This window comes from Cornus florida, unplaced genomic scaffold (assembly GCF_030987335.1).
Source record: "Cornus florida cultivar Cherokee Brave unplaced genomic scaffold, ASM3098733v1 CherokeeBrave_3.0.0_Hap2_Chr06, whole genome shotgun sequence".
NCBI lineage: Eukaryota > Viridiplantae > Streptophyta > Magnoliopsida > Cornales > Cornaceae > Cornus > Cornus florida.
Genome location: NW_026775576.1, coordinates 71,850,071 through 71,873,069, shown reverse-complemented (window position 1 = coordinate 71,873,069; position 22,999 = coordinate 71,850,071). Strand labels below are relative to the sequence as shown.

At 33.1% G+C, this 22,999-nt stretch overlaps 1 protein-coding gene and 1 non-coding gene across 2 annotated transcripts; one reads left to right on the top strand and one right to left on the bottom strand.

Moving 5' to 3' along the window:
- Positions 1 to 11,659: 11,659 nt before the first annotated feature.
- Positions 11,660 to 13,339, top strand: LOC132311996 (3-ketoacyl-CoA synthase 19). Its single transcript, XM_059810197.1, has one exon. The coding sequence runs from the start codon at positions 11,751 to 11,753 to the stop codon at positions 13,134 to 13,136; it is 1,386 nt and encodes a 461-aa protein (XP_059666180.1). The 5' UTR covers positions 11,660 to 11,750; the 3' UTR covers positions 13,137 to 13,339.
- A 7,039-nt stretch (positions 13,340 to 20,378) lies between these two features.
- LOC132315135 (U5 spliceosomal RNA) lies at positions 20,379 to 20,495 on the bottom strand. Its single transcript, XR_009483572.1, has one exon. It is a non-coding gene; the product is annotated as a U5 spliceosomal RNA (small nuclear RNA).
- Between the last annotated feature and the right edge of the window lie 2,504 nt (positions 20,496 to 22,999).

Below are 22,999 nucleotides of genomic sequence, written 5' to 3'. Positions count from 1 at the left end.
AGTTATGCATCCTATGCAATATACACTCCCTAACCACTGATCCTAAGACTCAAGCTCATATCATGGCACATATTTATGCATATATAAATCCATCCCATCCAAAACAGAAAAGTAAACTAGCCGCCGTATTCTTTCAATTGCATGTCATCCAATTGGTTTCGTGGCCTGACATGAATAAGTAGGACTTAACTTATTAGTTAATCCGTCCCTAATATGCCCCCATATCCTGACAATGGTGCATTAATCCACACGAATATGTATGCCTTAATTTATTAGTTAATCCATCCCTAATATGCCCCCATATCAGGACAATGGTGCATAAATCCACATAATCCAATAATTGATGCAACAAATATAATAATACAAAAAATAATTCAGAAGTAAGCATAATAAAAATCAGATAAATATATGATCATATTATACTGCCAATATATGATTAAAATTATATAAACATACCTTGAAAATTGTTAGAATAATGTTAAGCAATTAAATCATCCATTAATAACATGTAAGTTAATTTTAAATTTTATATTGTTCAAATCTTTAGCATATTAATGTGTATCATGCATTCTGGGAGATTATCCATTTTATTCCAGTCATTTAAATCACCCAAACCAACCTAAACAACCTTGGAACAGCCCCAATCATCAAAACAGAACCCTAAAACAGTTTCTACAAAATTCCCAGCAAGGGAGACGACTCTTAGCCTGAGGGAGTCGACTCCCTCCAAGAGAGAACTGGCTCTCTCCCTGAGAGCCGTGATGAAAACCAAAAGGGAGTCGGCTTTTGCCCTGCTGTTCACGTTCTTCTCCTTCTCCGGCGACCTCTGATCACTCTGATCACCTCTGTTAAAGGTCCTAAACTTCTGTTTTAAGTCCTAAACAGTCTCAATTAATTTTATAAAGCCCTTATGCATCATTAACACAAGTTAAAACAAGATTACATGCAAGAAGTTTCAAGATCAAGAAAATATAGATTCATAAACATACTCACTGTTTTTAATCTGTTTAAGCATGCATACATGGTTAATTTATTGTCGAATTAATCCTGGAATTAACCTAGACATGTATAGAATACGAGATCAAAGGGAAATAGTTAGGAGAATAACTTACCTTAAGATTTTGGATTGAAATCTTAACCTCCTTCTTCCTAACTTTTCCGGCAACCCCTTGACTGCCTTCGAAGCTCTCTGTGCTCCTGGTTCAACCTACGAACAATCCTCTTCCTTCCTTCCTTGGTTCAGTCTTCTCCTTGGCCAAGATCTTCTCTTAGTTTCTCTCTCAACTCTCTACCTCTAAACTAACGTGAATAGGGTTTTGTAACCCTTTCACAAACCTATTATGTATATATATATATATATATATATATATATATATATATATAATTATTTCATTCACGTTTTGGCAGACTTAGTTATATAGATATATATACTTTCATATTTTTCCTTTTCTTTTATTCTCCTTAAGGTAGTTAGGTTAGGAAATGATTATGATTATATATATATATATATATATATATACTGACTAAATCCTAATAGTAATAATTCTATTACTAAACATAATAATATTAATAATAAATATAATAACCTTATATGCATATATACTCATATATACATGTACAATTATCCATGAGTAAATATCTGTACCCATTTAGACTCCTATTTAAGTAATCCATGAGACCCAAATGGTTGTTCCATTACCACTATCCACTTCTAACTCCTTTAAAATTTAAAAATAAAAATAAAATATTTAAATCCCTAAATAAATACACATTATCACATAACATTTAAACAAATTAATTCATACTAACAATTAATAAAAATACACCATTTAAGCACGCAATTAAATTAAACAATTAATTCAATTAAACATACAAATAATTAGCCACATAATCAAATAATCAATTAAAAATTGCAATAAAATAAATAAATAAATTTCGAGACTATCCTTTTAAAATTAGGGGTATTACAAGAGGTGGATTGTGTAAGGTTAGGAGAGACATAAAATGAAAGGTATTTTGGTTTTTCAAAATTTAGTTTACAGGGTTATATTAATAATTTATACTTTTTTATGTATTTGTTGACGAAGTCAAATGTTAAAATAATCATTTTCTAAGGTAGAGGGGGAGTGTATGAACAATTTTGAAACCTCAGGGGGTGTCGATATAAACTAGTGTGTTGACCGGCTACTGAGTGGTGTTGACCCAAACCTCAGGGGGTGAGAGTGCAAATTACCCTTTTTTTTTAAAAAAAAAAAACTTTTTTCTATATGTATATCTCTTAACTTTCTTTCTTTTCTTTTTTTTCTTTTTTCTTTTTTTTTTTTTTTTTTTTTTTTTTTTTTTGGTGAAACTTTGAGAATTTGTAGAGAATAAGGATTTGAATTTGTTGAGATTTCAGTTTACTATTTTCTACTAATTTTTTTTCGTACCAACACTGTAAAACAAAACAAAAAACAAAAACAAAAAAAAAAAAAGAAGGAAAAAATCCCAATATCAGCGTGCACTGGTTTTCGGAGTTTAAAGTAAATTTGTTTTCTTTAGTTTGCACTTTATTTTCTTTTTTTATTTTTATTTTTATTTTTATCTTTACTTTACTTTATAATTTTATTTTTATTTTTATTCTCTATTTTTATCTTTACTTGTCCATTGTTGGCGTCCTCAAATAATGTCATTTTCAATCATTTTACAAAATTATTTATTTTTATATATTTTATAAAATGATTCAATTAGGGTAATCTAGTCAACTTAGGGTTTAAATTTGTGAGAGAGGTTTGTTTGCACCAAATTGAAACTTTAGGGGTGTTTTTTTGCACGTGAGGGGTGTCCTCCAATAGTGTCATTTTCGGTTATTTTATAAAATTATTTATTTTTATATATTTTATAAAATGATTTAGTAAGGGTAATTTAATCAACTTAGAGTTTAAATTTGTTAAAGAGATTTATTTGCATCGAATTGAAACTTTAAGAGAATTTTTTGCACATGAAGAGTGTAATATACACTGTGAGCATATTTTAAATGAATTTTCTGCACTTGACCCGTTAATAATACATTTTACAAATATTGAAGTTTTGGAACTGAAATGGAATTTGATAAAAATAATTAAAAAATTAAACTAATTTTTTTTTCTTTCAAAATTTACCAATTTTAGTTTAAAAGTTCTATTTTCATGCAGCTAAATACATTCATAGTCCATAAATAAATTTCAATATATATATAGGACAAGACTTGTTTACTTATTAAGAAGTAGGTCGCTAATGTGGTTCAATTACAAATACACACACGAAGACAAGACTTGCTTGCTCACCAGTGAATAACTTATCTCTACTCACCGCTCTTTTATTTTGTAATTGCAAATTATTTGTGCTGAATTTATTCCAAAAAAAAATTATTATCTTTATTTATATATTTTTTAATTTTATAATTATAAATTAGTTGTGTATTTGTGATTAGATTATAGCAAAACTTGTCACATTGATAGATGGTAGTCTGGAGCATGGTTGACAGACACAAATAGGAGTAGAGTACCTAAAGGACTCACTAGCACAGACACAAATAGGAGTAGAGTATCTAAAGGGCTCATTAGCACGAGGAGTCTACATGATTGTATTTGGTCTAGTGCAGTGATTGTAGCTCCTGATAACCACTATATTATCCCTTATTTTATTTTGAGTAAATTATAATGACCCATGATAAGGTTTAGATAAATTACATAGGGATGGAGTATTTAACTTTAATTATTTTGACATATTCTAAAATAATATAATGTCTTTTATATTTTTATCTAATTTAATAATATTTTGATATAAAAAATTTGTCAAATCAAAAGACTAAGAACTTGTTTGGGGTTGTAATTATGAAAATAATTTTCTATTATCAAAAAATTGGAAAAAAAAATTGAAAATACTATAAAAATTCTGTTTGGCTCAATTTTTTAAAAACTCAGATATAAAAAGACATGTTTTCATATAACAGTCTTTTATAGTTTTTTGAAAACTGTTATTTATTTTCTGAATTTTTAAAAATTATTTTCAAAATTACAAATCAAACAGGTCCTAAGAAATTTGCTTTTTTTTTTTAAAGAATAATTTTATTTCAAGAGTGACTTTCACACCTACTATGTTCCTTTCGTTTTTTTTTTTTTTTTTTTTTTTTTTTGGGACAGGTCTTTGAAACCAAAGGAGATAAAACACTTCTATCTCGTCAGTTGGAAAGTCCGTCTTTTATGAAAAAATAATGTTATTTAGGCCTATTTATCTAGTCAACCACTCTATTCATTTCAAAATAAATTTCCATCTCAGAAACTGTGACATCTATTTTCACAGTATCCAAAATGAACATCTATTTTGAAATGGAGTGAGTATGTGACCGGTGAATAACACATAGACATGGCATCAAAGGGATAGAAATCATTTGATTATACAAATTGGTAAGAGATATTCGCCAAATAATCATTTTTTCCGCCTTCACCATACAATAAGGATAATACTTCAGTCCAGTCCATCAGGACAATTTGTGTCCTGCACACTAACATGTCCCAATAAGAGATTGACACCTCTTTTAAATTTTAAAAAATACAAAACATGGGTTATATCTATTTTTTAGGGTTAAACCCGACATATTTTTTTTTATTTTTTTTTATTTTTTATTTTCTCTTTGCTCCTATCTGTATATCTCACTCACATATTCATTTGCATCTTTCTTTTTCCTTAGCTCCACCCGCCAATCATTCCGTCATAGAATTGAGTGAAAAAATAAATAACTTTCATATATAGCATGCATAGAAAATAGTTAAGATAGATTTTGAAAAGGGAAAAATAGAAAAAGGATAGTTTAATTTTTTTAAGGATAATTTTTTATCTTAAAAAAATTAAAAATAACAGAAAAAGGTAGAAAAGATAATTTTTCATGAGTTGTTCTCTAGAAACATAATTAAAAGAAGATACATTTAAAGTTGAGTAATTTTAAAACTATTTTATTTTATTTTTTTAATATGATTCTAAAAAACTGCCTGAAACTATTTTCAGAATTAATTTTTTTTTTTTATTATTCTAAAAAGTGGAGGTGTAGTAAGAAGTATTAAGATTTGGAATGTTTGGTAGTTGGATCTAAGGGAAAAGAAAGAGGTGGATGATCATATGCGTAAAATACATAGATGGGAGCAAAGAGAGAAAAAAATAAAATAAAATAAATTTATCGGATTTAAACTTAAAAATGAGCATAACTCATATTTTGTATTTTTTTAAATTTAAAAGAGGTATAAATCTCTTATTAAAACACATTAATGTGTAGGATGCCATCTATTATGATAGGACAGCACTGAAGCATTATCCATGCAATAATACGTGGATTTGGAAGTTCAAGAAAACGGTCTTTGCTGATATTATATCACTACCAAAATAGGAGTTATTATTAGTCTTTCAATTCCACTAGAATAAATTTTGAAAATGAAAGGTAACAGCCTTATCAAGATCGAGTGGGTGTTATTTCCAATATGAAATTATTTCGAATCGACTGTCGGCGATATCAACATTATTAATTAGGAAAATGATACTTACATCAAGGATAGGCAAGTCGATTTCTTGTCTGGATATAGTCGCCATCTGTTCTTCTCGATCCAATCCTTTATTTTCACTCGTTTCTCATTTTTTTTACTATTAGCCCCTCTGCCATTAAGCATCTCAGCCATAAACGCCTTCTTACAATCTCACTGACTACTAGCGGCAGTGATCTAAATTATATATATATATATGTATATATATATATGGAGTTATAACGAAAACTTATATGTGTGAACTGATAGATGAAGATAATAAAATCCAATTATAATGAAAAATATTCAATCTTCGTAAATCACTAAGTTGTTGAATCAAACTCCTCCTCCATATATAAACACCGTTTAACTTTCTGCCTTCAGATCTCCGTACCTCCACATGCTGTGGCGATGACGGCGGCCGGAATTTCTCGCCGGCCGTTAGATTTCCCTACGATTTCCGTCTTTATTAGAATCACTAGCCATGATTTATAAAACCCTAATTTTTTTAGAAGAAAAAAAAAAAAAAAAATGGCCCACATTGGCCCACATTTTAGATTGCGTTTGGATAACAGAGAAAATAAAGGTAGTAATAATTTTTATTTATATTTGGATAAATAGAAGAAACGAAATGATAAATCATTTTTGTTTGTATAAAATAGAAGAGATAAAAGAAAGGAAAGAATAATAACTAAATTATTATCTTATCCTTTTATATAATTAGGACTAAATGAAATAACAAATCAATATATTTATTTATGAAGACTAATTTTGGTATTATTAAATACCACTAAACTATTATGATTTTTCTACCTATCTTTTTAATTTTGGAGATATAGCAACAATGATAATCATCCTTATCCATCTCTTTCTTACCTCACTATTTAATTCACTCAAACATAATCGGCCCTTATCCTTTCTTTTTATTTCTCTTCCTATCCCTCCGAATCATCCTATCCCATCCCAACATGTCATCCACATAACACAAACAAAAGAATTAATTAAAGTTTGCGATGTATCACTAATCTATTACTTATTATTCTTCTGTTTAATCTATTTTTTCAGGCCCATTATATGTCAAAGTAGACAACATATCTCATATTTCCACTTTGTACTTAATTTTATGCCAACCATGTTAGGTAACTATCACATTGATTGTAGATGCGGGCATTATGGACGGACCCTGTAATAGGGGTAGAATATCTAAAGTACCCTTATCAAATCCCATATTCATTGCTGTACGTTCAATGTCATATACACTGTAAAATTTAGGAGATCTGAAACTTTGACCCAAGAAAAATTAACTCCACGTCTTTAGAATGCTTTTATTACTCGTGATTTATCTAGAAGCAGCAGAAAATCACTTTCTTCATCTTAAAGAGGTCTGCATACAATAAAAAGAAGAAGAAAAGTACCCGACACACGATATTTCGATGTGGTACGAGATATGTGTTCTATATTTTTTTAGTTAAACATGTACTTAAAATTACATTCAATGAATGCTTATATTAGAAGATATTATTTAACTCTGAAATATAAAACAAAAATATTAAGTAATATGAATATTTAACCATATTCATGTATCCTTTGTTTGGAGATTTGAGGTATTCAATGTGCAAATACATTCATACCCAATACAAGTACCCGAATTCAAAAAATATGTATTTACCTAAATAAAAAAAAAAACCATAAAATAGCACTCTAATTTACATCAATGCAGTGTTTCATTTCTTAATTTGAAATAGTTCCTATCTATATTATTTTGTCTGAAGCTAGTTTTCACCAATTTACAATGCCATTTTTTGCAAAACTTACGTATTCTATATGTATATTTACTTTATAACGACAATGGGCTTGTTTATCCTGAAATACAATTATTGGGGTAGGAAAAAAAAACAAGTAGAATCCAATCTGGGCTTGCATATATACCATCAATAGATCATATAGATATCATTCACAACTGTATAAAAGGGGTATGCCCTCTTTATACCTGTACGTACTGTTTCTTAATCTAATCTTATTCTTATTTCTCTCATACAAACACACACACATCCATCATAATTATTGACTGTACGATGGGCGAGTATGCCAATATTTATGGTGTTTATTGGTGGTTTAGGACCACAATACATTGCCTACGTTGAAGGTAACATCACATGTATGATATATGTCACCTATACTAGTTTAGAGCCAGACAATTTCGGAGTTGGATTGGTGACTTTTTGTTTATAAAGCCATCAATGTACCAATTAAGATTTGTCTACTTAGTGAGTTGCAACCAACTTGGCTCTTAAGTATTATCCAACTAACAACAACAATAATAAATGCAGTTTAGGAGAAGAAAAGTAAAGGATAATTCAATAAAAATGGAATATTGGAGGTCAAAAGACAAAAGAATGGTCAAAATTAAAATTTCTATATTAATGAAATTTTCTTAAAATTTAAGGTGAACATAGAAATTTAATGTATATTATATATATTTTTTCTAAAATACCCTTCTATTGTTGTTATAAAATTCTGTTACTATTCCTCATATCTAAAAAGAGAAACCCATATATAGTAACCTTTCTTTTCAAACGAACAACTAACAAACCTGAGAAATTCATCCAAAACTTTTTGTCATTTACACTTTTCTAATGATTAAATGGATTTACTATATATATATATATATATATAAATGGATTTGCTGGTTAGGTGGGTGAAATAAATAGATGGCCAATCAAAATGAAAGAATTGTTTTTGCCATTGCAGATGAACACATTCAGAAAGGGCCGGTTTAGGGGTGTGAGAGAGATTGATGATAAAATAGGTATTTTTTTTTTTTTTTTTTTTAATGGGTTTGCTATGAAACAATTGAGACTTCTAGTCTTGCAGGCCTTTGGTCACCATTAAGAGTTATTCCGCTATATGGAGAGAGGGCCTTTCAAACAAAGAAAAGAAAAAAGCTCGAGGCATTCAAGCATAGGCGATGCAGAGGCAGAGATCTATAACAGTAATAAAAGGGTATTTTGGAAATAAAAAGATGATATACATTAAATTTTCATGTCCACCTCAGACTTTGAGAAAATTTCATTAATTTGGAAAACTTAATTTTGACTTCATTCTTTTGTCCTTTGACCCACAAAATTTCATTTTTATGGAATTATCCCAAAAGTAAAAATAAAAGAAAATTCTACATAATTATAGACTACCATTATGTATTTATTGTGATTTGGATTTAATCTAAACATGAACACGGTCTCCATGTAACAATGCAGAATTCAAGAAGAGAAAAAAATAAAAAATAAAAAATCCGATCTTCTTCTTCTTCTTCTTCTTCTTCATTTTTTTTTTTTTTTTTTTTTTTTTTTTATAATGATTATAGATTTGGGTGCATTTGTAATTAGACCATGAATTACAAATGCCTAAAAAACTACGTTGCTATTTTGCGAGGCAGATTCACATCAATGAAATGAAAGTGAAGGACCTACGACAATGATGAAAACGTCCGAATAATTGACTCATCTACCAAGAAAGTCTCATGAAAACTTCCCTCCTTGCGTTTAATAACATCTAAAAGCAACTTGTAAACTTTATTATGGCCGTCCCTCATTGATCGTCCATGAATTCTGTTATCAAGAAGTGCACTCAAGTCTACTTGTACCAATTTCTCCTGAGAGGCTTAAATCTACTAGCTGTTAATAGATGGATAAGAGTATCATGATAACTCTTCGATAGAGTTCATTAATAAATATCCGAGCTCATCATTAGTTTAGTGCTGAGTTTTGGTGTTCCTAAAGCACATCTAGTTCAACTCAGCCCCATTCATATGAATCTTGTATCGTACAAGAATATGGAGGACCTAAGAATCTATGACATGGTGTTACCCTCTAAATAAATATTCTAATATCGATTAATCAAAAATTTGTGAAGAACACGGAGAGATGTCATGAATTTTTTTCAATATGCATGGTGTGAACCATTGAACGCATCTAATCTTATTTCTGTCACATCAATTTTGAAGACAATAATCTATTTTTCATTTTTGATAAATATGTCTATCCACTAACCACTAATTTAAACCCATTGAACGCATCTAATCTTTATTGTGTCGCATCAATTTTGAAGACTCATTTTTGATAAATATGTCTAACCACTAATTTAAACGTCATGACATTTTTTCAAAGCAATTGCTGTCGTGAACCACTGAACACATCTAACCTAATTGTGTCACATTAATTTTGAAGATTATAATCTTCTTTTCATTTTCGATAAATACGTCTAACCACGCAACTAATTTAAAACAAGAAAGCATCAACAATTATATCAGGCCAGTAAGAAGTATTTTTTTTTCTTAATTTAAGGCTTGATTTAAGAGAAACCAATGAACAAAAAATCATTCCAATTCACTCAGCAGCCAACATTTGAAATTATGGAAATCGCCTTCTTTTCTTCCTTCATTATTATTGGAAGCTCCAAGGTTGTGGTGTATACATCAGACAACTAAATGCTATAAAGAAAAAGAAAAGATAATCGAAGTATAAAGAAAATAAATGAACTAATTAAATCAATGTTTTAAAAATCGAACCCCACTCACCCAACCCATTAACCAGTCTCGTTTAGGGTTCTCTTGCGATTGAGATTTAACTTTTGACATTATCTTATACAAAATGACTGTTTTTACATCAAACATATATCTTTAGATCCAAATATCTATCATAGCACCAAATAATAACCCTCGCATACAATTTCCTAAAAATAAAATAAAAAATACAGAACAGTTAAAAGATTTATTGAGACCAGTGGCTGAACCAATGTGACCCATGTGAATAATTGATGATTGGGGAAGCCGATTATAAGCAATATTGGTGAGACATAATAGACACATGCAATGTATCAATGCGTAAAATAATTTTCCACCCTATTTGTTTTTTGTTTTTTGTTTTTTGTTTTTTTCTTTTCTTGTTATTCTCACTATTTGTTGTCAAAACATGGCTTACATGGGCACCCCACTTCCTCTCTTCTTCAAGTTAATAGAAGGCAGCATTTGACCCTAAATTTCTGGTATGACAATCTTCAAATTCTATACTTGGCTAATCCTGTGCATAACAACGCTACAATACCGTCTTTAACAGTCATGTACGTAGTAACTATAAACAATTCAATCCGGTCATAATCACACTACTCAACAAAAGGATTATCTGAGGTGTCATTAACTTTATCTGTAAAACTGTTAACTTGTTGTACTAACGAGAAGAAGAAGAAAGGACCTAGCTTGCTTGGATTCAGTACAACAGCCTATATAGTTTTTCTCCCAGTATCTCAAAGCACTTGAAGTTTGTTGAACAAAATATGGCTATAACCATCTCCAAGTGATCATTTTCAAGACCTTCAATTTTCAGAATTAGTATCCTGTGCACTGCATGACGTTGTGCATAGTGGAATGGTGGAGATCACCACACAGAGAGTGCTCCACCACATACAGAGTGGACCCTACCCCATATGGGATGTGTTAGAGGATTTTATTATTATTATTATTGAGGATAGCCTTGTTTTTTCTCTCTTTATTAGTTTAGGGTATATTATATTCTTGCATATGTACTCTAACTCTGTATTCTTATAAATAACCTACGATGTTCTTTTGATATGTAAACTTATCAAAAGACAATGTTACCCTCAATAATAATAAGAAATCCTCTAACAGGGTGATCTCCACCCTCCCCGATCACCCTGTCTGTGCATAGCACGTTGCTGTGCTTACCCAGTGCATAACATGTTGCTGAGCACATGCAGGATAGGATCTGAGTTCGAGTTCTCATCACTCATTAAATGATGGCAATGATTCTTCAATTCACCAATACAAGGAAATGGACCTCATAGTACCTTACTGAGACCTGGTGGCATGCTCTACTTGATTAAAGCTGTTTTAATTACCAAACTGGTGTGCAGTAGAAACAGTGGGAACTGAGGACCCTTGCCATTATGGTAACAATATGAGGTAGGTAGACTTCAAATCTTGAAAAGTACAGGCAGTGAAAATTGACAATGGACAGCCTGGATCTGATTAAATATGACCAGCATGTGTTAAAGGTGGGCCATGGGTGTAAATTATCCATTGCCAATCCACTTTATAAGGAGATGCAAAGGATTCTTTCCTATGCAGAAGTTATATGTTTATTTGATCTCTCTCCCTCCCCCTCTCCCTTTCTCTCTCTCTAAGCTTCCTTTCTCTCTCCGCAAATGGAGCTCATGATAATCTATTTGCTTCCTCTCTTCTATGTTATCTTTCAACTCTTCAAGTTGGTCCTCCAGTGGAGGGATCAATGCTGCTACATGATTGATTATGTATGCTACAAGGCCACCGAGGATAGGAGGCTAGACACTGAGTCATGCGCAAGCATTGTCCTGCGCAACAAGAACCTAGGCTTGGAAGAATACAGGTTTCTCTTACGAACCATCATCAGTTCTGGCATTGGTGAAGAAACTTACAGCCCAAGAAATGTCATCTTGGGTCGAGAAGAATGTCCTAATCTTGTTGAAGCGCTATCAGAGATGGACGAAATCTTGTTCGACACACTCGATAAGCTCTTTGCTAGGTCGGGGATTTCTCCATCAGAAATCGACATACTTGTCGTGAATGTGTCCTTACTCTCTACTGTGCCATCTCTAACATCTCGCATAGTAAACCGTTACAAGATGAAGGCTGACATTAAGGCCTTCAATCTTGCAGGAATGGGCTGCAGTGCAAGCCTTATTGCCATCGACCTTGTTCAGCAATTGTTCAAGTCTCACAAGGAATCATTTGCTGTTGTTGTGAGCACAGAGTCCATGGGACCAAACTGGTATTGTGGCAAAGAAAGATCTATGATGCTCTCTAACTGTCTGTTCCGTTCAGGTGGTTGTTCGATGCTCTTTACAAACAATAGAGCTCTAAAGCATAGAGCCATTTTGAAGTTGAAGCATATGGTACGTACCCATCTTGGCTCAAACGATGAAGCATATGGATGTTGCATGCAACTGGAAGATGATCGCGGCTGCCTAGGTTTTCGTCTCACCAAAGGCCTCACAAGAGCAGCTGCTCAAGCATTAACCAGGAACCTAAAAGTGTTGGTACCTAAAGTGGTACCACTACTGGAACTACTTCGTCATGTAAAAGTATCTAGCCAGTGGAAAAAGAAGAGTGATCCCACTCTGGAAGGACTTAAAGCAGGTTCAAGTCTCAAGAACAGTATCGAACACTTCTGTATACACCCGGGTGGACGTGCTGTTATTGATGAGGTTGGCAAAAGTCTAGGTCTCAGCGACTATGCTCTTGAACCAGCTAGAATGGCGCTTCATCGCTTTGGTAACACATCAGCTGGTGGCCTGTGGTACGTTTTAGGTTACATGGAGGCAAAGAGAAGGCTCAAGAAAGGTGACCAAATTCTGATGTTGAGCTTGGGAGCCGGTTTTAAATGCAATAATTGTGTGTGGGAGGTAATGAAAGACATGAAGGATGAAAATGTCTGGAAAGATTGCATAGACAGCTACCCTCCTAAAACCCTGGACAACCCTTTTATGGAGAAGTATGGTTGGATCAATGATGAATGCCTAAGTTTTATCAGAATGCCTACTACATTTCTTTAGATTTGACTTGAAGCCAATTCTCAGGGTCTTCACCAGTGTCTACTTCATGTATTTTAATTTTTTTTTGGTTTCCTTTTCTTACTTTTGCCTTTATTTTTCATCTGTGTTGCAATTTACTTACAGCTTCTAGAATACGAGTGTTGTAACAGTATGCAGTGCTTTGTGAAAAATAAAGTTACATTTAATATGTTAATGCTTAATAAGGTTCCCGTAATTTCTACATGAACCTGAGTAAATTATTATTTTCTATCAGAAATGGAGTTTTTTCATGACACTAAAATCAGCTCAGTCAACCTTGCATTGAGTGTTTACTTCTTGTTTAAGTTGCTTTTGGCGAACTGATTATTGTATTTTAAACACACACTGCATGATCAAAGCTCCAATTAGAGCATGAAATATATTTTTAAAGTGAGCAACCTAATAACACATCAGCCTTATTAACCTACAATGTTCTGTATATCTTATTAGGACTCTTCACTGATGTGTATTTGCATTTCATGATTGTAGTAATCTGATGCGACAAATACCTAGAACCAAGAATTCAATCAAGAATCACGATAGAAAAGTAAACACGCCACACACAAAGAACACAAAAATTTACATGGTTCAGTGTAAGCCTAGGTTCACGGTGAAGATCCGACGAAAGATTTCATTATGCGAAAAACAACAATCTATTGCCCATTTTTGGGTCAGAACTAGGTCGCACTGCGACCCGGGTCAAAACAAAATTTGGGCCACTACCCTTCACACAATCAACAATAGAGATCATTGTTCTGACCTTTGGCCAACTTGTAAACTTAACTAGCAAATTTCAAATGGAAATTCAATCCATGAAAGCTGGTAATTAATGTTATGTGACAAGAGAGTGGGAAGCATACCTGAAGCCATGTGCGAAGAGTTCGAAATAGAGAGCAGGTCTTAAATTCACTCTGTCATCAAGGACAGCTAATACTGGTCCTTCATCACAAACTTCCAATACTGTCTACCCTTGGTGCGAAGCCTCTCCAACACTGCTCCATGTTTGGTTACTACATCTACAAACAGCTATCGCTTATGACAGTGACAATAATTACTTATGCCACGAGCAAACTGCTGAGAAATCAAGCAATTCTATAATCAGTAACAGAAGAGAAACAGAATTATCTAACCAAGTCAGGCCACATGATAATTTATTTGTACTAATTATTTGATAACTTCCAATGAAGAAAAGAAAAATACTAACCATGGCCACCTATTCAATAGAAAATGACCATGTACGAGTACTAAATTTGTAGGTTTTAACGGTTCAAAGACACCATTGAAGATGTAAAACAGTGATTCTAGTGCCTGAAAACTAATTTAACTTGTTTAAAGCTAGCTAGCACAAAGAATAAGAATGAAATAAGTAGATTTGCAGAGTAGACTTGATTAATCCAACTGACTCTTATATAAATACAGCTTGGGCTTGTCTTCGCATCATTATAGTCCTGTGTAAGGAAATCAAGATCAAGGTCAACTTTTATTCTAATTTGTGATTTAAACCCACACTGGTATCAACAAACTTGTAAAATTATGTACTTGTAACATAATTTGTTATATTTATGGGGTTAGAATTAATTAATTTTATGCAGATCATCCGTTAACCCTGACTAACCTGAGCTGAAATTGCAACATTATGTCAAGTAAGCTTGGTTCTCTTTTTAATGAACTATCTGGATTTGAAAGATTGTCATATAATATAAAAAATAAATCCCAATATGAAATACTGTCTTTTAGTCTTACTCTCCGCCAGACAGTTGCACTAGAACACACAATTGAAGAACACTACCCCTATACTGCTCCGACGACTTTAACCGATACAATCACCAACAAATCACAACAATATTGTATCCTAATTAACCAAACAAGGGCAGTAACACTAATGAAACATAACCAAAGTAGAAGTTGATTTTAACATGGGTTCAAATATGGTCAACTCTAATTCGAGTGTGTAGAGCTGAGATTACATGTAGCCATTAGTCTCTTGCTGTGGAGGGCCAGACCCAAAAAAAAAAAAAAAAAAAAAAAAAAAATGGTGACACCCACGGATTTCCTTTTTTATCCACCAGCCATAAACTTTCCCTTCCTTCCCATCCATGTTTTCACACTGTTTGAGCATTTCTAGAATGCATTGACCATAAGAGTACAATATATCTGTTGCACAATCAATTTTCATTAAGAAACCACCTAATACTCAGTTGTGGGTCAGCAAAAGGAAATTGGTCTAAAGCTGCTGTAGCTGTCTGCACTTGAATGGGTCATTAGTAGATTACAGGATCTGAATCAAGCAATGCAGGCTTGACCGTGCTCAGCTCAATTCAATGCTAAACCAACCCCACAGAAGAAGGAAAATGAGTTTTCAAGTATAGGTCGGGCCTACGTCTAAACCCATTTTGACTCGTTCTTTCTACACTATGTAACATGGGCTTTTAAGTCCAGAAACTGTATTGGGTTAAGATTTTCTTTATAAATAGATTGTTGTTTCTAAATAAAACATAGACTTCTATATCCTTTATGCATCCACTACATGTTTAGCCACAGAAATCATTAATTTGCAGACAACACAGTAGTGAAAAATCATGTCAATCACCTAAAAGACCCTTCAAAGAAATTACTGAGTTGAACAACTTGAACTATTACTATTACAACGTCTATACCTGAGGCTTGTTGCCTGATTCAATTTATAAAAGGTTGAGCATTGGTGGTACTTGCGCGATTTTGAGCCTATAGCAGTTATTTTGGCCCATATTGAGTCCTACGTCCCAGGGACCCTGCTGTGGTGGGATAGAACTGACTAATGTCCTTTTATTACAATGTTTATACGTCTAATATTGCATTTATTTTCATTTCACAAAAGAAGAACTTATTTGAATCTACTAACTTTCATAGTTCAGAAATGAATTTACATATCCAATCACTAAGCTTAAGGGTTAGTTTGGTTTGAGAGAAATGGAAGGAGAGGAAAGGAAATGGAAGGAAACCGTCTTTTTTTATTTTTTATTTTTGGTTAAAAAATTATGGAAGAATATAAAGGAAAAGGAATATGCAACTTGAATGAAACAGGCATATGAACAACCAAGGGTAGTTGTCATATATGCAACTTGAATGAATATGTTTAATACTTCTCTTTAAAAAAAGCATATGTTTAATACCTTGGATAGAGCCGTCAGTCAAAGAATTCCATGAAGCTAAATCATGCCATGCAACCAACCTAAAAGTGTTGGTACCTAAAGTTGTACCGCTACTGGAACTACTTCGTCATGTAAAAGTATCTAGCCAGTGGAAAAAGATGAGTAATCCCACTCTGGAAGGACTTCGAGCAGGTTCAAGTCTCAAGAACAGTATCGAACACTTCTGTATACACCCCGGGTGGACGAGCTGTTATTGATGAGGTCGGCAAAAGTCTAGGTCTCAGCGACTATGATCTTGAACCAGCTAGAATGGCGCTTCATCACTTTGGTAACACATCAGCTGATGGCCTGTGGTATGTTTTAGGTTACATGGAGGCAAAGAAAAGGCTCAAGAAAGGTGACCAAATTCCGATGTTGAGCTTTGGAGACAGTTTTAAATGCAATAATTGTGTGGAAGGTAATGAAAGACATGAAGGATGAAAATGTCTGGAAAGATTGCATAAACAGCTACCCTCCTAAAACCCTGGACAACCCTTTTATAGAGAAGTAAGGTTGGATCAATGATGAATGCCTAAGTTTTATTAGAACGCTACATTTAATTAGATTTGACTAGCATTTTATTAGAATGCTACATGTATTGATATATATATATATATATATATATATATATATTTTTTGTTTCCTTTTCTTATTTTTTCCTTTATTTTTCATCTGTGTTGCAATTTACTTATAGCTTCTAGAATACAAGTGTTGTTACAGTATGCAATGATCTGTGAAAAATAAAGTTAGATTTAATATGTTAGTGCTTAATAAGGTTCCCGCAAGTTCCACATGAACCTGAGCAAATTATTATTTTCATCAGTAATAGAGTTTTTCCATGATACTAAAACCAGCTCAATCAACCTTGCATTGAGTTTTTACTTCTTGTTAAAGTTGCTTTTGGTGAACTGTTTATTGTATTTTAAACACACACTGCATGATCGAAGTTCCAATTAGAGAGTGAAACAAATTTTTAAAGTGAGAAACCTAATAACACATCAGCATTATTTAACCTACATGTTCTGTATATCTTATTAGGACTCTTCGCTGATGTGTATTTGCATTTCATGATTGTAGCAATCTCTTGCGACAAATACCTTGAATCAAGAATCATGAAAGAAAAGTTAACACGTCACACTAAAAAGAACACAAATTTACGTGGTTCGGCGTAAACCTACGTCCAAAGTGAAGATCCAACGAAAGATTTCAGTATGCGAAAAACAACAATCTATTGCCCATTTTTGGGTGGGAAATAGGTCGCACTGTGACCTGGGTTAAAACAAAATTCGGGCCGCTACCCTTCACACAATCAACAATAGAGATCATTATTCTGACATTTGGCCAACTTGTAAGCTTAACTAACAGATTTCAAATGGAAATTAAATCCAAGAAAGCTGGTAATTAATGTTTTGTGACAAGAGAGTTGGAAGCACACCTGAATTCATGTGCGAAGAATTTGAAATAGAGAGCAGGTCTTAAATTCACTCAGTCATCAAGGACAGCTAATAGTACTGGTCCTTCATCAGAAACTTCCAATATTGTCTACCCTTGGTACTAAGCCAAAGACACCATTGAAGATGTAAAACAGTGATTCTAGTGCCAGAAAACTAATTTGACTCGTTTAAAACTAGCTAGCACAAAGAGTAAGAATGAAATAGGTAGATTTGCAGAGTAGACTCGATTAATCCAACTGACTCTTATATCAATATAGCTTGGGCTCGTCTTCACATCATTATAGTCCTGCGTAAGGAAATCAAGATCAAGGTAAACTTTTATTCTAATTTGTGATTTAAACCCAACACTGGTATCAACAAACTTGTAACATTATGTATTTGTAACATATTATATTTATGGGGTTAGAATTAATTAATTTTATGCAGATCATCCGTTAACCACTAACCTGGGCTGAAATTGCAAAATTATGTCAAGTAAGCTTGGTTTTCTTTTTAATGAACTATTTGGATTTGAAAGATTGTCATACAATATAAAAAATAAATCCCGATATGAAATACTGTCTCTTAGTCTTACTCTCCGCCAGACAGTTGCACTAAAACACACAATTGAAGAACACTACCCCTATACTGATCCGATGACTTTAACCGGTACAATCACCAACAAACGACAACAATATTGTATCCTAATTAACCAAACAAGGGCAGTAACACTAATGAAACATAACCAAAGTAGAAGTTGATTTTAACATGGGTTCAAATATGGTCAACTCTAATTCGAGGGTGTAGAGCTGAGATTACTCTACATGTAGCCATTAGTTTCTTGCTGTGGAGGGCCAGACAAAAAAAAATGGTGACAGCCACGGATTTCCATTTTTATCCACTACCCATAAACTTTCCCTTCCTTCCCATCTACGTTTTCACACTGTTTGAGCATTTCTAGAACGCATTGACCATAAGAGTACAATATCTGTTGCACGATCAATTTTCATTAAGACACCACCTAATACTCAGTTGTGGGTCAGCAAAAGGAAATTGGTCTTAAGCTGCTGTAGCTGTCGGCGCTTGAATGGGTCATTAGTAGATTACAGGATCTGAATCAAGCAATGCAGGCTTGACCGTGCTCAGCTCAATTCAATGCTAATACCAACCCCCACAGAAGAAGGAAAATGAGTTTTCAAGTTTAGGTCGGGCCTACGTCTAAACCCATTTCGACTCATTCTTTCTACACTATGTAACATGGCCTTTTAAGTCCAGAAACTGTATTGGGAAAAGATTTTCTTTATAAATGGATTGTTGTTTCTAAATAAAACATAGACTTCTATATCCTTTATGCATCCACTACATGTTTAGCCACAGAAATCATTTGTAGACAACACAGTAGTGAAAAATCATGTCATACCAACTAAAAGAGCCCTCAAAAGAAAGTACTGAGTTGGACTATTACTATTACGTCTATACCTGAGGCTTGTTGCCTGATTCAATTTTTAAAACGTTGAGCGTCGGTGCTACTTGCTCGATTTTGAGCCTGTAGCAGTTATTTTGGCCTTTATTGAGTCCTACATCCCAGGGACCCTACTGTGGCTGGACAGAACTGAGTAATGTGATGTCCTTTTATTACAACCTCTGCTGTGGCGAGACAGAACTGACTAATGTCCTTTTATTACAATGTTTATACTTCTAATATTGCATTTATTTTTCATTTCACGAAAGATTAACTTATTTGAATCTCCAACTTTCATAGTTCAGAAATGAATTTACATATCCAATCACTAAGCTTAAGGGTCAGTTTGGTTTGACAGAAATGGAAGGAGAGGAAAGGAAATGGAAGGAAACCGTATCTTATTTTTGTTATAAAATTATGGAAGAAAATAAAGGAAAAGGAATATGCAACTTGAATGAAACAAGCATATGAACAATCAAGGGTAGTTAACATATATGCAACTTGAATGAATATGTTTAATACTACTCTTTAAAAAAAGCATATGTTCAATACCTTGGATAGAGCTGTCAGTCAAAGAATTCCATGAGGCTAAATCATGCCATGCAACCAACATTAGTCTATCAATCAAGCCATCCTGTCTCCACCCAACCTCGGTCATTTCGAATACAATTCTGTGCTAATCAACAACCAAGGGTAGTTAGCATATATGCCAAAGATCTGAACTGAGTTCGTATGAGAAACAATGTGTCAATTTCCAGAGACCCCACACCAGCATATGCACGCAAAAAGGCAACAATTTCGATGCAATCAAGCCACTGGTTTTCATTCCTCATCAGTAAAACAAATTTGAATGCTATCTTCACCAACCCATTAGAGTGCACCCACCAGAAAATGTCATGTTACCATGTCTCTTTCAGGCATTTAAGGCATTTAACCGAACAGTTTACATGCTTCCTCAAAATCTACCGTTCAGTGTCAGAAGTTTAATCTGAAGACTTTCTTTATTAATGAACTCGTATTATGAGGAGCTCAGCATGTTGGCTTTTTACGCCATTCATCAACATCATTTAACGAAGTTTTCAATTAAAAAACCATAATTCCAACAATGAACACACAATTGCTGGTAGAGAACACTCTTATAACTAAGAATTAGTGGGAGAGTTTCCAAAGGAAAACCCCCCTCCAAAAATGGGCGTATGCCGTTTATTGTGACGAGCACACGGTATTCTTTAGTAAAAGGCGAAAGAATAGTTCGCTCTGTGCTCAACACACGGCTGCGTGATTATACGACTTGGGGATGCTTGCTTTATATACCAAGGGATTATGCTTCTTATCGGTTGTACTTTTCGATGTGGGACTTCCTTACTTCTGAAATGACTTTTATTATGGCCATTTCAAGTTTCAATCTGCTTCTCTCCCTCCATTTTATTCCCATCTTCATTGCCAGTCTAGTTCTCTCTCTCTCTCAGTTGTGCTTATAAAAGTTGTTCAAGCATGTTGATTTTACAAGATTCAAGTAGAATAAAAAAAACAAGAGCATCTTTGTCTCACCCAGGAAAGTGGGGTAACAATACAACATGCTGATCAAAACCCTCTGTGGGGGTCGTTTTTCCTTTAGTCAAAATGAAATGTTTTGTTTAGGAAAAGCCTTCCTAAAAGAATTATCAAATAGTCAAATTTATATTTATGAAAATTACTATTACTATAATAAAGTAGTGACCGGAGACTTTTGGCTTGGATTTAAATAAGACAATTGGTTTTAACAAGTGATTATCATAAAAGAGAGAAAGAATAAAACTGATGGTTGGTTGATTAAGTTAGTGAACAATTAAATTAAAATGCAATTAAAATAAACTAAGTTAGAGTTAGGGGTTTAAGATATAGAAGAGAGTTTTTAGGGTTTATTGGAATCACCACTAAGTTCATGCAATTAATCATTTGTTTTTCATTAATGGGGAGAACATTGTTGCAATTTAAATGTATCTACAATCACTAGCACAATTTGCATATGTAAGTATGATCATCTAATTCATTTGAAATGCATTGTCTACCTAACCAACAAGTAAACTAAGTGTAGAACAACACACCAATCTTGAGGTTTAACCTATCTCACCAATCCACAAATGCATCCAATGAGAGCACATATCAATGGTTAACACAAATTTCAATCATGATGATGGATTGATTAATCAAGTGTAGATTTTCTACCTAATGACAAGTAAACTAGGGTGTATGTAACGACTCAAAAGGATACCAAAATAATAATAAAAATCTATAAAAAATTTCGGTATGACCTCCGCAGAAAATGTCTCTAAACAACCTGTTGAAATACAAAAAAAATAAATACAATGGCCTCACTGGGCCTTAATTTTAACATATCATGTCCCAACGCAATATACATATATTATATCACATCTCCAAAGTGACTACAAACATACAAAATCCCATTCCTCCATCTCATCCAACAAGGAACATACTTTAGTTACATCGAGTTACAGTCCAAAAAGCGTAGTTAGAATTTAAAAGTCCATGGCTTACAACATTATAATAATTAAACTAAAGTTTTACGAGTTAGTTAATATTACATTTACAAAATATTAGAGAGTTTTAATACAAAAGATAGCAAAAAAAATAAAATAGGTCTTCGTGCTCGTCTAAAATCGTGGTGGATCGTCGTCCGCCACCTCTTTTCTATGTCCTGAAAAATGTTAGAAATAATGGGGTGAGCATAAGCTCAGTAAGAAGTGTCTAAGACACACTTCTTATATTCCCGTGAATCCATACAATGAATAGATAAAAAGTGAAAGGGATCATGCTATAAGGAAACGCACACTCTCAAATACAATAACAAGTATGTAACAAATACCACCCAATCACAAGTTAACCACAATGTCATGAAGTGTAATATGCAAATGTTACTCCCCATTTTTCGAAACATTTCCGTTTCAACTTCCAAAACCGTTAGTGTAATCCGACCCAAGGCACCTCCAAGGCGTCACGAATGGAGGGTTGATTAACTATCCACGACCACAAGGCACCTCCAAGGCGTCGCATCCGGCCTAGTTAGTTCAACCATGATCCCTTCTAGACTACACTAACACCACGGACCACTAGGCGTCCGGTTTTCGCAAACTCCTTTAAAAAAATATTTTCCCAAAAATAATTTCGTTTGATCAAAATATATACATATATATATATATATATATATATAATTTCGTTTGATCAAAATATATACATATATATATATATATATATATATATATATTTCTCTTTCCCAATGAATGCATGAATGTGCATGTTTCGATTTATCAATTCAACCATAGGCTCTCACACATTTCATTTACATCATTATCACAATTTAATAGAAATTTCTAAGCAATCATTTCTTTTATTTATTTATTGACCATAGCATCATTTTCTTTCAAAGCAATAAATAAATAAATAAAATACATAATCTTAGGACATTCAATATGTCAACACCAAATATGCTCAATCACCGTAATAAATCTAGTCATATATATATGAATTCAAATAACACATGGAGCACATTTAGCATTTTAATTCAACATACTTCAGCCACAAACTAGATAATCAAAATTAGCATGCATAGGATCAAATTTAAGGGGAAAAATTCACAAAAAAAACTAAGAAATTGTAGATTAGAACACCCCTACCTCAATGAAAGTGAAAACTCCTAAAATCCCCAAATTCAAGCCCAAGAACCCTAGAATTTTGAACTCCTTAGAGTGCACCAAATGATGATTGGCTCTTATCAAATTG

Coding starts and splice junctions, on each gene's coding strand:
- LOC132311996 (XM_059810197.1), top strand. CDS start 11,751: ATGGAGCTCATGATAATCTATTTGCTTCCTCTCTTCTATGTTATCTTT.